Source organism: Lepidochelys kempii, chromosome 16 (genome assembly GCF_965140285.1).
Source record: "Lepidochelys kempii isolate rLepKem1 chromosome 16, rLepKem1.hap1, whole genome shotgun sequence".
Classification (NCBI taxonomy): domain Eukaryota; kingdom Metazoa; phylum Chordata; order Testudines; family Cheloniidae; genus Lepidochelys; species Lepidochelys kempii.
Genome location: NC_136395.1, coordinates 15,534,960 through 15,547,882, shown reverse-complemented (window position 1 = coordinate 15,547,882; position 12,923 = coordinate 15,534,960). Strand labels below are relative to the sequence as shown.

General features: G+C 55.8%; 2 protein-coding genes across 3 annotated transcripts in view; one reads left to right on the top strand and one right to left on the bottom strand.

The window, feature by feature from the left end:
- The window catches only part of FPGS (folylpolyglutamate synthase), a 43,106-nt gene extending 31,433 nt beyond the window's left edge, over positions 1-11,673 (top strand). The window contains exon 16 of the transcript XR_012155297.2: positions 10,462-11,673. The gene's annotated coding sequence lies outside the window, so the exon portion shown is untranslated. The remainder of the gene's footprint in view (positions 1-10,461) is intronic.
- ENG (endoglin) overlaps positions 1-12,923 on the bottom strand; it is a 54,815-nt gene that overhangs the window by 10,889 nt on the left and 31,003 nt on the right. For both annotated transcript variants that reach the window (XM_073314756.2, XM_073314757.2), the window contains exons 4-11: positions 10,642-10,798; positions 9,659-9,824; positions 8,501-8,639; positions 7,358-7,532; positions 6,340-6,482; positions 5,896-6,036; positions 2,468-2,506; positions 277-390 (exon numbers count right to left, since the gene is read on the bottom strand). In XM_073314756.2, the coding sequence (XP_073170857.2) occupies positions 277-390; positions 2,468-2,506; positions 5,896-6,036; positions 6,340-6,482; positions 7,358-7,532; positions 8,501-8,639; positions 9,659-9,824; positions 10,642-10,798 (1,074 nt within the window). The remainder of the gene's footprint in view (positions 1-276; positions 391-2,467; positions 2,507-5,895; positions 6,037-6,339; positions 6,483-7,357; positions 7,533-8,500; positions 8,640-9,658; positions 9,825-10,641; positions 10,799-12,923) is intronic.

Sequence of the window (12,923 nt, the reverse complement as noted above, 5' to 3'; positions counted from 1 at the left end):
GGGTGCATAAATGACTTCCAGTCACAGAGCCCAACTGGGATTTCATCCCAGCTTTCCAGGGGTAAAGAGGCTCCTGCACTAACTCCCCATTCCCACGGCATCACTCACTCTACAGCCACAGCAGGGAACAAACACCCCAAGGTGCAGGGACGGGCTATGCAAAGCCACTCTCCAAGTGGCCTGGAGCCTTCTAGCTGCTCACCCGGTCTCATGAACTCAGCCCAGCCAAGCCTGGCACCAGCCGGGCCCAGCAAAGATGGGAGAGATGCCCAATACCTGGACATAAGCAGCTTTGTTGACTTCCAGCACGGTGGTAGAAGGCCACTTGAAGTCCTGGGTCCGGTAAAGCTGCAACTGGAGCTCCTGTGGCAGTTTGCACTCCAACGGCACCTACGTGGGAAGGAGACAGGGCTGAGCTCCAGGCTGCTGTCGCTCTGACAGGGCTTCCGCAGGGCACTGGGCGCCCACTGTGCATCACTGCAGAAATCTAAGCTCCCGGAGCCAGCCCTGAGGCCTTGCACTGATGGGTGCCTTAGGAATACCTCAGAAAAGGGACGATTATTTCAGCGACAACGGATATACCTCCCCCCACTCCGGTGCTTTTTCCTGATGCAGCATCCCAGAGGGCTACAGCCTTAATGCTCCCCTCCTCCCACCCCTGAACAGTCCTGCCAACAACTCGGACATCTGGCTCCTAGTCTCACCTTTGACCTCTCTCTGGCTATTCAAGAGTGCGTGTCTGTGTAGGGCAGTTTGTTCAGAACTTATTGTGTACTTGGTTCATTATAACCAGGCGGAAACCTGCTCCACGGTCAGAGGTGTGGAAGCAGAGAAGTGAGGGTGGAATTGCCATTGCCCCAAGGGCCTGGGCAGGTCTGTTCCCGATGGCGTATTCCTCCCTGCTTTGTCCTGGCCAGTGACTCAAGGCATGGGGCTCCCGGAACCTGCATGAGACAGTTCCTACCTCTCCTCGCTTCACTTGCTCCAGGTCCCGCAGTCTGAGGAACCCTTGGGCAGGGCCAATCTGGGGAGCTGGGGCGAGTGGCAGCCAGCTACAGGTTTCCAGATTGCCGGCTCCTGAGCCAGTGTGACAATTTGGGGGTCCTGTCTGCTTTCATGCACGGCGGAAGGCCCATATGTGTGCGGATCCCCATGAGCTAGCGGGGTGGTGTCATGTCTCTGCCAGGCCAGAGACAACAGCGAGTGATCAAAATTCAACCATCCCCCAGCAAAGTTGAACACCTCGGGACCATGGGTTTGGTCTAGCTGGGAGACGCCGTTGCCTCCTCTTGTCTGAAGGGAGGGGGTTTGAGAGGAATGGAAGTTACCGGGAAGAGAACAAAAGAAGCAGGAGCCTCTAAAGGGACTCACAGGGGGAATGGAGAGCGACTGGAGGAGACATTTTGCATCAGATTAAGATGAGGGATGGGAGGCTGCGGCAGGGGTGGGATAGGCAAAGGGTGGCAGCCCTGGCCTGCCAGAACACAGGTGATCTCCCAGGGCCCACAGGAGCAGGCTGAGCTAGAGAGGGACATGGCATTTAGGGTGTTTTATTGTTTTGTATGCGCCGGTGAATTGCATGATTCAATACAAACAGCATGCCAATGTTAGACTGGCAGAGTGTGCGCGTGTCGACCGTGTCACAACTGCAGGCCCCCCAAAGCGTCACACCTTTAGGGTGAAGTTCTGCAAGAGGGGTGTGTTTAATTACTGGGGTCAGGGCCGTATCCAGAGTGGGTAGGCAGCTGGACAATGGGTTCCAGCCCTCAGAGGGGGCTGCCAGACAGAGGGTCTGTGGTCTGAGAGCGAGCCTAGGGACCCCGAGAATGGGGCAGTGGCAGGACTCCATTTGGGGTCCATGGGCTTGAAGCATTGGGGATCCAGAACAGCAGTGGCTCGGATTCCCCTCGCAGCAGTCCTGACGAGTGGCTGGAAGGGGGCACTCACTGGGATCTGTGACGCCAGTCAGTCCCCAGGATGGTAGAAATCCTGTACTTATCTCTACTGCTTCTGGAATGGAGGGATGCTCTCTGCTGCACCACGAGAACTCGGCCGTCTCAGTCACTTAGGGTGACCAGACAGCAACTGTGAAAAAACGGGAAGGGGTGCGGGTGGGGGGGTAATAGGCACCTATATAAAAAAAAAGTCCCAAAAAACGGGACTGTCCCTATAAAACCGGGACTTCTGGTCACCCTACAGTCACTTCTAGCTGCATCGTGAGCAAATGGCAAACGCTTTCGCTTCCCCTCCGACGGGTTTTGTTGTCAATCCCCTACCAGGGCGGGAGGAAGGAAGACTGTTCCCTAATCACCGGGATTTCTCTGGCGCAGTGGGGAGGAGCAAAGCGTGACTGAAAGAGAGAAGGAAAGAATCCTCTCGAATCACAGCCTGGGACTCCTGCTGTCCAGGAGTTGTCCTCTCGGAAACAGCTTGGAGCCTTGGAGATTAAACAACAAACTCCTCTTACCTCGACTTTCTCCAGAGATGAAGCCAGTGTCAGGATCAGCTGGGAACACAAAGAGAACGGAAAGAACGTGAGACGCTGGTGAATGGCTCACAGAACTGATGCAGCAGACAGTGCTCTGGCACCTGGTTCCCGAAGCGCCGCGCGTATCTTTCAGAGGTGGGAGCCAATCATTTGGGGGGTAGAAAAGGGTTAAAAGTCCAGAAGACAGTGTGGTTTCTGGCCACTGAGTTCACTGTGCCACTTGGCATGCTTGGACTTGCAGTCTCTGCACGCCACCTCTGTATTAAAGACAAAACTGGCAGCTGCGGCCTACTTGTCTGCAAGTTCGGGTGTCGCGATTGCAAGGTACTGAGCAGCCTCAACCTCCAGCAAAGCTAATGGGGGGGTTGAGGGTTCTCAGCACCCCACCGAATCAGGCCCTTGCGACTGGCTCTCGGCTGGGCTAGGGTCGGGCACCCCTGCCTGCTGGAGCCACGGGCAGCTGGAGACATGCAGATTAAGCTCGGTCCTTTACTGGAATTGCCTAGGAGTGGCGTGAAACGCAGGGACAGTTCTGGAAGCGACGGAGTCCATTTTAGTTGCTTAGCGCAAGGGTTTGCAAAACCCTTTTTTGTGCTGAGGCCCCCCCGCCTCCCCCTCCCCCCCCGCATGCAATAAAAACGCCACGGCCCCCCTGTGCCACAGCAACTGCTTTGCTGCATGTAAAATCCAGGGCCGGCGCTAGGGGACAGCAAGCTGGGCACCTGACGGGGCCCCACACCACAGGGGCCCCCGCAAAGCTACATTGCTCAGGCTTCGGCTTCAGCCCCAGGCGGCAGGGCTTGGGCTTTCTGCCCTGGGCCCCAGCGAGTCCGATTCTGGCCCTGCGTGGCGGACCCCCTGAAACCTGCTTGCGGCCACCCCTAGGGGGGCTCTGGATCCCTGGTTGAGAACCACTGGCTTAACGGATGTAATGGACATTGGTACTGGGTACCTGCCCCGAATAGCCTTTCATTACCAGAACTTGCTATTGATGCTAATCATGGAATCATAGGACTGGAAGGGATCTCGAGAGGTCACCTAATCCAGTCCCCTGCACTCATGGCAGGACTAAGTATTGTCTAGACCATCCCTGACAGGTGTGTCTAACCTGCTCTTAAAAATCTCCAAGGATGGAGATTCCACAACCTCCCTAGGCAATTTATTCCAGTGCCTAACCACCCTGACCGTTAGGAATTTTTTCCAAATGTCCAACCTAAACCGCCCTTGCTGCAGTTTAAGCCCATTGCTTTTTGTCCTGTCCTCAGAGGTTAAGGAGAACAGTTGTTCTCAATCCACCTTGTAACAACCTTTTACGTACTTTGAAAACTGTTACCATGTCTCCTCTCTGTCTTCTCTTTTCCAGACTAAACAAACCAATTTTTTTTCAATCTTCCCTCATAGCTCATGTTTTCTAGACCTTTAATCATTTTTGTTCCTCTTCTCTGGAGTCTCTCCAATTTGTTCATATCTTTCCTGAAATGTGGCACCCAGAACTGGACACAATAGTCCAGTTGAGGCCTAATCAGAGCGGAGTAGAGCGGAAGACTTACTTCTCTTGTGTCTTGCTTACAACTCTTCTGCTAATACATCCCAGAATGATGTTCGCTTTTTTTGCAACAGCGTCACATTGTTGACTGATATTTAGCATGTGGTCCACTACGACCCCCAGATCCCTTTCCCCAGTATTCCTTCCTAGGCAGTTATTTCCCATTTTGTATGTGTGCAACTGATTGTTCCTTTCTAAGTGGAGTACTTTGTATTTCTCCTTATTGAATTTCATCCTATTTACTTCAGACCATTTCTCCAGTTTGTCCAGATCCATTTGAATTTTAATCCTGTCCTCCAAAGCACTGGCAACCCCTCCCAGCTTGGTATCGTCCGCAAACAAGTGTACTCTGTATGTCATTATCTAAATCGATACTCCATGGATACTAATGGATACTCCATGGCAATTCCGAATGGCATTAAGGGTTTGCCTTCTTTTCTTAAGGGCCTCACACCTTCCTCAGGACAACATCAGCCCCTTGGCCTTCCTTATACACATTTGTTAATCAACAGGACAATTTGGATCCATTTCTTTAAAGCAAGGTTCTAGTGCAAAAAGCAACTAGGCAAAAAAGGCACCTTCTTACTTAGCTAATTTGCTCCCAGCATGGAGAGACTCATATCTGCTTATTCTAGTGACAACGATACGCTTTCACTGCTTTTTTTCCCCTCTCTCAGCCCTGCAGACCCATACAGCTCTGAGAGAGGGAGCTGGAGGCTATTCGTGCATCGGCAACATAATGCTTTACCAAGTTGCAGTCAGACTGCAGGGTTGGCAGGCAGATAAAAACAACGGCTTTTTGCTAGGAAACGGAGCACATCTTATAGAGAAATGAAGTGAGAGCCGGCTCCTGTGAGTGAGTGTTTGTGGTTTGCAGGCAGAGTCCTTTGGGAGGAAGCTTTCCAGGGCAAGAGACACGTATGCATATACATCACTATATAAATAAAAAAGCCATGGTCTTTAGCTGTTTAAAGGTGATCAGCAGGGATCACTTGCCAAGAGTGACAGCTCATGTAGGTTTCATTCCAGGAAGGCAATTTGTTTATTTCATGCAACTTGCCCAAATGTCACTTCCGTTAGCAAAGCCAGAGCAGACAGCCAAGGGCTGTTTAGCAGGTAACATTTCCACCGAGTCCCTTGTTTTGACCAAATCTGATTTTTCCACAATTACTAGGAGCCAAAAGCAGCACCCTTGGGTTGGGGTGGGGAAGTGGCAAGGTGCAAACCCATGAACCGTCTAACAGCATGGATGCTGAAATGGAGAAATCTGAACTGGCATGCAGAACACCAGCATGTCGCTCGAGATGTCTTGACTACATCCTGCTACCTGGCTGGCCCTCGCAGGATTATTAAGACTTAGCCTGATATTCAAAAGTGCTGAGTGCCCACGGCTACAGTGACTGACGTTAGAGTTATTGGTGATCAGCTGCTCTGAACATCAGGCCACCAGTGCATTAGAAAAGGGGGCTGGAATTAAGTGAAATACTTGCTAGAAGGCCAGTGGCTAAGAGCCCGAGTCCGCTCCCACTGATGGCAATGGCCAAACACCCATTCAGTGGAGGCAGAAATGAGTTCTAACAGTCCCATGCTGTGAAATACACTAGGAGTTTCCTTGATGCCTGAAGGTGACAAAGTCTCAGTGAAATACACCTGAAATCTCTGCCCAAGCGAGGACGGCAGATCAATACCCTGGCAATTCTGTACAGCAGGAATCTCTGCAGCAGGGGGAGGGGGGCAATATCTCTGAGCAACAAATCAAGAATCAGTGTGCTGGGGGGTGCGGGTGGGGGCAGACTGTAACACCAAGCCGTTCACGGGGATAAGAACGTAGACGTTAGCACCATGTTGGACTATCACTGACCTTATTCTTGGCTTGGCTTCCCCTCTTCAGTTCGGTGTGGCAGTCCCCCAAATACCTTTTCAGCACAAAGTGAGTTTTGTTTTGTTCGGCTCTGCAATGGGGGTCTTGCAATGTGATATCCGTGATGTGGACATTTAAACCCTAAGAGAAAGATACCAATGTATCCATCACCTGTTACAGGCAGAATCCCAGATTCCCCCCGGCGCCCCCTGCTTGGGGAAAACGTGTGGTTGATCCCTCTGTTGCTTCTCTCCCCCGTCCATAGGGGCAGAGTAAGGCAGAACCCTCTGACCCCCAGCGTCCAAATGTCGGAGACAGGAAGAAACCAAGAGCCCAGCTCTGCAAGACACCGAGAACCCTTCTCCCGGGTCCCAGTTCTCTTCCCACAGTTCTGTCCAGAGCATGTGATTTCTCAAGCCTGCGCGCTCCAGCTTAGTCACCCACCTGTAAGGTCGTCTTCAGCATGACTATCTCAATGGAGTCGTCCATGCACTTCCACGGTCGGGACAGACTGAAAAATGCTTGAACAATATTGACGGTCTCAGGGTGTTGTGCAGGTGTTGGTGGTGGAGTGTTCACTTCTGGTTCTATAGAAATCAACATCAGGACAGCATTGGGCAGGGACTGGAACAGCTCAGTTCCTTCGGCAGCCCAGAGAGAGGCTATTGGTATCTACAAGGATGAACTCGCTGGGATGACGTCTTTGCAAACTCAAGAGTCACCCTCACAATGCAGGTGATGATAGAACCCAGGGGGTCTGATCTAGTGCTGGGGAAAGGTGCCAGACTGAGCTCTGGAGAGGGAAGGTAGGGCACAGGCAGAAGCAGGGCCAGCTTCCCATATGCTGCCCCACCACTGGGCCTTAGCCCTGAGCTGGAGAGAGCCATCTCTGGAGGGCAGGGGGCTCAGTCCCCATGGCCCAGCCAATCCTGGGCACTTCTCTTGAGGCTGCCAATAAGGGGAACAATTTGTGCGAATTCTGATGTGGACACTTGCTCGCTGGGATCTGGACTGAGGTCACCAAGCAGCCAGCAGATGACAACAGTGCTTAGCAAGTACTGACCTGGCTGGAGCTGAGCCTGTGACCACAGGGGTGGGAGGCTCGGCAGCCCATTCCCAACCTCTTGAACCACGGGGCAGTTTTGCCCGCGGGGCCATTAGGAAATGTCTACACTGCCATGTAAACACCCGCGGCTGGCCCATGTCAGCTGACTTGGGCTCGCACTACAGGGCTGTTTCATGGCGGCATAGACCCCGCAATGGGTCCCAGGGCCTGGGCTCCAGCCTGAGCGCGAAGGTCTACACCGCCATTAAACCGCCCTGTAGCCCAAGCCCCGAGAGCCTGAGTCAGCTGACACAGGCCAGCCATGGGCGTTTAACTGCAGTGTAGACCTACCTTTAGAGCCCGGCTGACAACTGAGTTGAGTGACTGGGCACCAGGCAGCATCTAGTGTAGACTCACCACATCTGTGCAGCTCAAGGGTCACGTGGGTAGCAGACGGGATGTCTGTATATGAAGCTATGTCATCAAATCCTCTCTCGCGGGCCAAGCTAATCAGGCCCTGCTCATTGTCAGGGAGGACATTCTCATCCAATGCCTTGGAGGGGAATATGGTGATCCAGTATTTCCCAGACGCCTGTGGAAGAAGAAGAGGGAGGAGAGAGAATAGGAGGGTGGGAGATGGAGAAGTCAGGAACTGATGTGCTGGAGCGGGGTGGTGGCGGCTAGCAAGCTTGTCTGTGACCCACGAGCAATCACAGACCTGGCGGAAGCTGGCGGGGGTGCTAGCCATTTTTCAGTCAGGTTCAATGAGGGCACAACCGAGTGCATCCTCTGCAGCCTAAGGACGAAGCCTGCAGGAGCCCAGGTGTTGCGCGTGGTGAAGTGGCATGGCCCCCGGGACGTCATGAAGCCCCTTTGGCGAAACTAAAGCAGGGCCCCAGCTCCCCCCACTGCCCAGATGAGAGTCACTAGGACAAGCCAGTCTGTTCTGGTGCCGGGATGCCATCAGGACCCAGGCAAGCTGCAGGAGGCCGGGCTGGTCCTTGGCAAGAGACGGCTGTGGAGCACTCCAGCACGGCCGGCAAGAAATAGCAGCGGGGAGTCAATAGGTGGCGTGAATGGTTGAAATAGATCAAAACAGGAGGGGGTGCTCTCACCGCACCAGCCAGAGCTGGGGAGCCGTAGGGGAGCACTGCCTGCCCAACCCAGGGAGAAGAGGGGAAGCTGTGTCCCCCCCCCCTTTTTACTTTAACTTCTGTGCTGCTGGCAGGTACCACCTTTCGTCTGAGTGCCGGCCAGAGGTCCTGGCCACTTGCAGCCTTTCAACATCCCAGGATGCTTTTCACAGAGTAGGGCTGGTAAGCCCGTTGTCCTGGCCAGATTCTCGCTCAGTGACAGTCTGCTTCCCTAAACTCCTCCTGCTGTTTCCGTTGGACACAGAACTCTTCACTGCCCATCCTGGATTGCTCTGCAGCATGGCTGGGTTTTATAAAACAACTGCTGTGTTCCACCCCAGAGGTGGCTGCTTTTCAGGTGAACATTTTGAGCTGAAAGGCATCACAGAAATATGAGCTCCCTGTCAGCATTTCCCTCCTGCCTTACCATGATGCTCACAGTGCGTTGCGTATCAATGTTCCAGGTCACGTTGGGTTGGCTTTGGAGGATCAGCAGTATTTTCAGATCCTGCAGCAGCTTTGCTTCGGGGCAGACCACATTCACCTTCACCTCCACAGGCTGAGAGCTACAATGCAAACCCCAGAATAAACTGATGGGCTCATGAACCAACATGGCCTCCCACTGTGGTTAGTCCACTTTCTCGGCCACAGCTGGGCCCCCTGGACAAAGACCTCCCACGGTAGGCCTCTTCTGCTAACAAGCTCTCCGCAGCTTCAGGGCCTCTTTTGCCAGCAACAAAATATGCCACGTGGTCCTCTCTCTCTCTGTCCCTCACACACACATGGGCCTAGCCAGAGAGGAACATGCCATCACTGGAGACTGGATAGAGTGCGTGGGTTTCAAGACCCTCCACACCTTTCCCAGCCCCCCAGACCTCCCACCCCACTGACCTCCCAGTCTTCCTAGCCAAGCCCCCACTTAACTGGGAGCTGTCCCCCTCCATCAAAGAGGGAGATACCACACACTGCTCTACCCCCTGGCCTGGGCCCTCACAAGGTGTCATCCCCTTCCAGAGTGCACCCCGCCCCAGCCCTCACTCTCCCCCGCCCCTCACCCCCACAGCAAGGGCGGGAGCCTGGTCATCACTCTTACCACTACTGGGCTCTTGCCAACAGGCAAAGAGAACCACAACCCTCCTCCAAATCACCCCTATCTGCCCTCTTCCTTCCCCTGACCCCCGACACCTGCAGCTCTGTCCCTAGAGCTCACAGATCCGAATCCCTCCTTGAGCCTCGCCGCCCACCCTCTAAACAACTTCTCCCCAGACCAAGCCTCGAGACGTACTCTCGGCCCCATTGCTGGGACCCAGCCAGCATGTGTGTGTTGGGGGGAGGGGCTCCCTTCCTAAGTGAAGCCCCACTGCATACACCCCCTGGCAGCGCAGTGAGCTTAGCTACCCTGCGCTGCGGCTCTCGGCCCAACTGCCGGGGCTGCCTCTTTAAGAGGTGCCCCCTTTCCTTTCCTCCCCCGGCTAGGGAAGAACCTGCAGCCAGCCTCAGGTGTATTCTGATGGGGAGGCCCGGGGTGGAGAAGGCTCCGACCCCTCCCTTCGCGAGGTGACGGGGTTGGAAGCACACCGATTACCTGGTCTCCTCTGGGCCCTGCTGCACGTGCAAGATGTGAGCCTCCTTCCCCTTCTTCGCAGTGGGGCTGGTGCAGCCTTTAACCTCTTGGACTAAGAACTCGGTCTGTAGGTACCGCCGGGCACTGAACCCAGACTGCACGATGCAGTCCTCTGGACTGCTAGCATCTGGGGGAGAGAAGAAAAATCAACCGTATTCTCCAGCGTGGGGACCTCTGCTGAGCTGCAGTGACCTCCTGCCCCAACCTCACAGGGGCCTGGTCTCCAGGCCAGTGTATGGGACGGAGCGGGGATGTCTGACGTGGGCTACAATGCCCCTCACTGCTACTTTGCAACACACTGAGCCCTGGTAGAAATGGACACAGCTCCTGCTGACTCCCGTGAGAGGTGCAACCTCTTACTCCATGGCTCAATGTGGCCCATTGCTTCCTGCGTTCCACAAGAGTCAGAGCGGCTGGTTTTAGACACACACGGTGCTGAGATTCTCAGCGGTACCATTTGGTATCAAGGAGTCTTGTCCAGAGAATCCCCTTCCTCCCTTATCAACTCAGCCTCTGCTTGACTAGCTCCAAACCAGCGCCTGCAGGCAGCACTCAACACGAACCGCTGCTTGCAAGGGAGTGCATGCTGCTGAGATGCCAGCTGGCATGGACAGGCCACTGCTCTGAGGAAGTCCACAGCACTAACAAAAAAACAAACCTGCCATATCCTTAGTAAGCCTTCAATGAAAGTCTAAGCCTGAGTCGGGAAAGGTCTTTCGCCAGCGTGGCTTTTCACGGTAAAAACGGATTGTTTCTTTTAACAGCCCCAGCGACGGCCCGCCAAGGAGGTCGGGAGCCACGTGCTGCCCTGAAACCTGCCCCTGCTTTGATCGTGTGAGAGTGAACCAGAGCAACAGCTGGGTACTGTGGAGCCTCCAAGGGGTGACAGCACATCACCGCACAGTGGATGCCAGCTCCCAGCCCCACGCACGTCCAGGACCCACCTTCGCCCACTCGGAAGTGGATGTGGTTGGGGTTTTCCAGCTTGGTGAAGGACGTGATGCCCTCGTAGTGTTCTTTCACTCGTTGCACAAGCAGCGCATCACTGATATGCTCGAAGGCGCTTGACACGTTGCATATGACGCCACTGACCATGTTATTCTGAAAAAAACAAAGCCAGCAATCGAATGGACACGACCGCCCCGACGGGTGATGGGCTCCCTGCTGGGGCGAAACCAGAGGCCCACATCCCACCAAATATCAGGCTAGCCCCAAACGCCCCATTGGGTCCAGGGGACCCGAGAGCACTCCCGTCTCTGGAAATCGGGCCCAAGGGTGACCAAGCAACCAGATACCAAGACCCCGCAACTTCCCTGGCCACTCTGGCAAAGGGCAGGCACACATGTAGGCAACGCCCTGCCCCGGCTGCCCAGCCGGCCCGGCCCGGCCCAGCTCTCACGGGGATGATTAGAGCCCTGCGGGAGGGGTCTCTCCTCAGACACCGAATCCCAGCCAGGTACCACATCGGCAGCCTGGCTGCGCTTGGGTTCTGGCGGCCCCCCAGGAAGGCTGAATCAGCTGGCATGGCGTTGGGATTTTCCAGGAACATTCAGCGGAGCCGGCATCCAGCCTGTCTGAGCCCCTAGGTCACCTTTGCTGGGTGAGCACATGCCAGGGAAGGGAGCCAGGAAGCTGGGCTGGCCCTTCACTTCCCCCAGGGCAGCGCGTGGGGGGATCAGTGGAGGGGCCGCTGGCAGGAGTGGTGCCATGTTCGATCTGATAGCCCTTTGCACCCTGCCCCTGCCTCCGCCATTGTCAGCCCGGGTTATTATTAGACACAAATAGGAAGGAGGTGTAGTTTGCTAACAAAGCTCCCAGCCCCAGCCAAGCTCACTGGAGCCAAATCCCATCCCTGACCTTCCTCCAAACAGGCAGAGGAAACGGGAGCTTTTTCAAGTTCTGTGCGTCACTCGCTGCTCAGACTGGCCCTCTGCTCAGATCCAGGGCCAGAGGGGAAAGCCAGCCAGGGCCAAGCACAGGGCCTGAGCCAAAGGGAGGGGTGCGCTGCGGGAGGCAGGGGGATACAGGCCAGCTGGGGGGAGGGGCACGCTGCGGGAGGCAGGGGGATACAGGCCAGCTGGAGGGAGGGGCACGCTGCGGGAGGCAGGGGGATACAGGCCAGCTGGGGGGAGGGGCAGTCTGGGGGAGGGGCGCGCTGCGGGAGGCCGGGGGATACAGGCCAGCTGCAGGGAAGGGGCAGTCTGGGGGAGGGGCGCGCTGCGGGAGGCAGGGAGCTGCTGGGTGGGACTCTGGGGAGCTAATGCTCCCCCCCGCCCTCCAAAGGGAGGGTGGCAATGATCTCTCATTTTCTGGGGGAGCCAGCCGCTCCCTGGATGCTGCCAACTCATCTCTGACAGGCCAAGCTTATTCCTGGGGCTCAGCCCCATGCTTTGGATGAGTCCCAGCTTTCCTTGGGAGTGGCCCAGACTGCCCCAGGTGCTGGAGTTTTGAAACTGTTTGCAGCTCTCCCCGGCTCCCTGCCAGGTTCTCCTGCACCCAGAGGCAGAGCGCTGTGCTGGGGCCCCAATGCAGAAGCACAGTACAGAAGGGATGGGTAGCTCCTCCCATCCCATCCCTGCTCCTCTCCGCTGCCCACGGACCCCTCACAAGGGGGGGGCTCTTTGCAGGCTTTGCTCACCTGTTGACAACGCACTTCCTGTCTCAGACGCCAGAGGGAGACAGAGAGACGCGGTATAGCGCCCGGGAGGTCCCTACGGGGAGACCCAGCAGGAGAGAAGGGCCAGGGACCTCCCAAGCAGCAGGCCAAGCTCTGGTTTAGGTTGGTGGGAGGATGAACCCAGGTGTTCCCTTCATCATCAGCTATTTCTCATGCAGCCCTTTGAAGTTCACACACCCCACAGCTTCTGCGCGGCTGCCTGACTCTGTGGGGCTGTGCTGGCCTGGCTCCCAGGAGGAGGCAGGGGCCCAAGGGCCCCGCAGTGGGCAATGCTAACAGGAAGGCAGCCGCAGAAAGGGGCTGGATGGGGGGATGAGGGGGCCCTGGCAGCCAGGGCTTCCCGAGGAGCAGGATCGGGGAAGCCCCCCAGAGAGTAGCAGGGAGGCATGGGCTGCTTTGACCTGGAGGTTGGGCCCACTAACCACAAACCAGGAGACGATGGGAGCCTTAGCAAAGCATCCACATGCCCTCTGCAGCGAGCACCGGGCCAGGGCTCCCTCACGCGCCCTCCTGGCCCGTGAGCCAATGCTGCGTTGCCAACATTTCCAC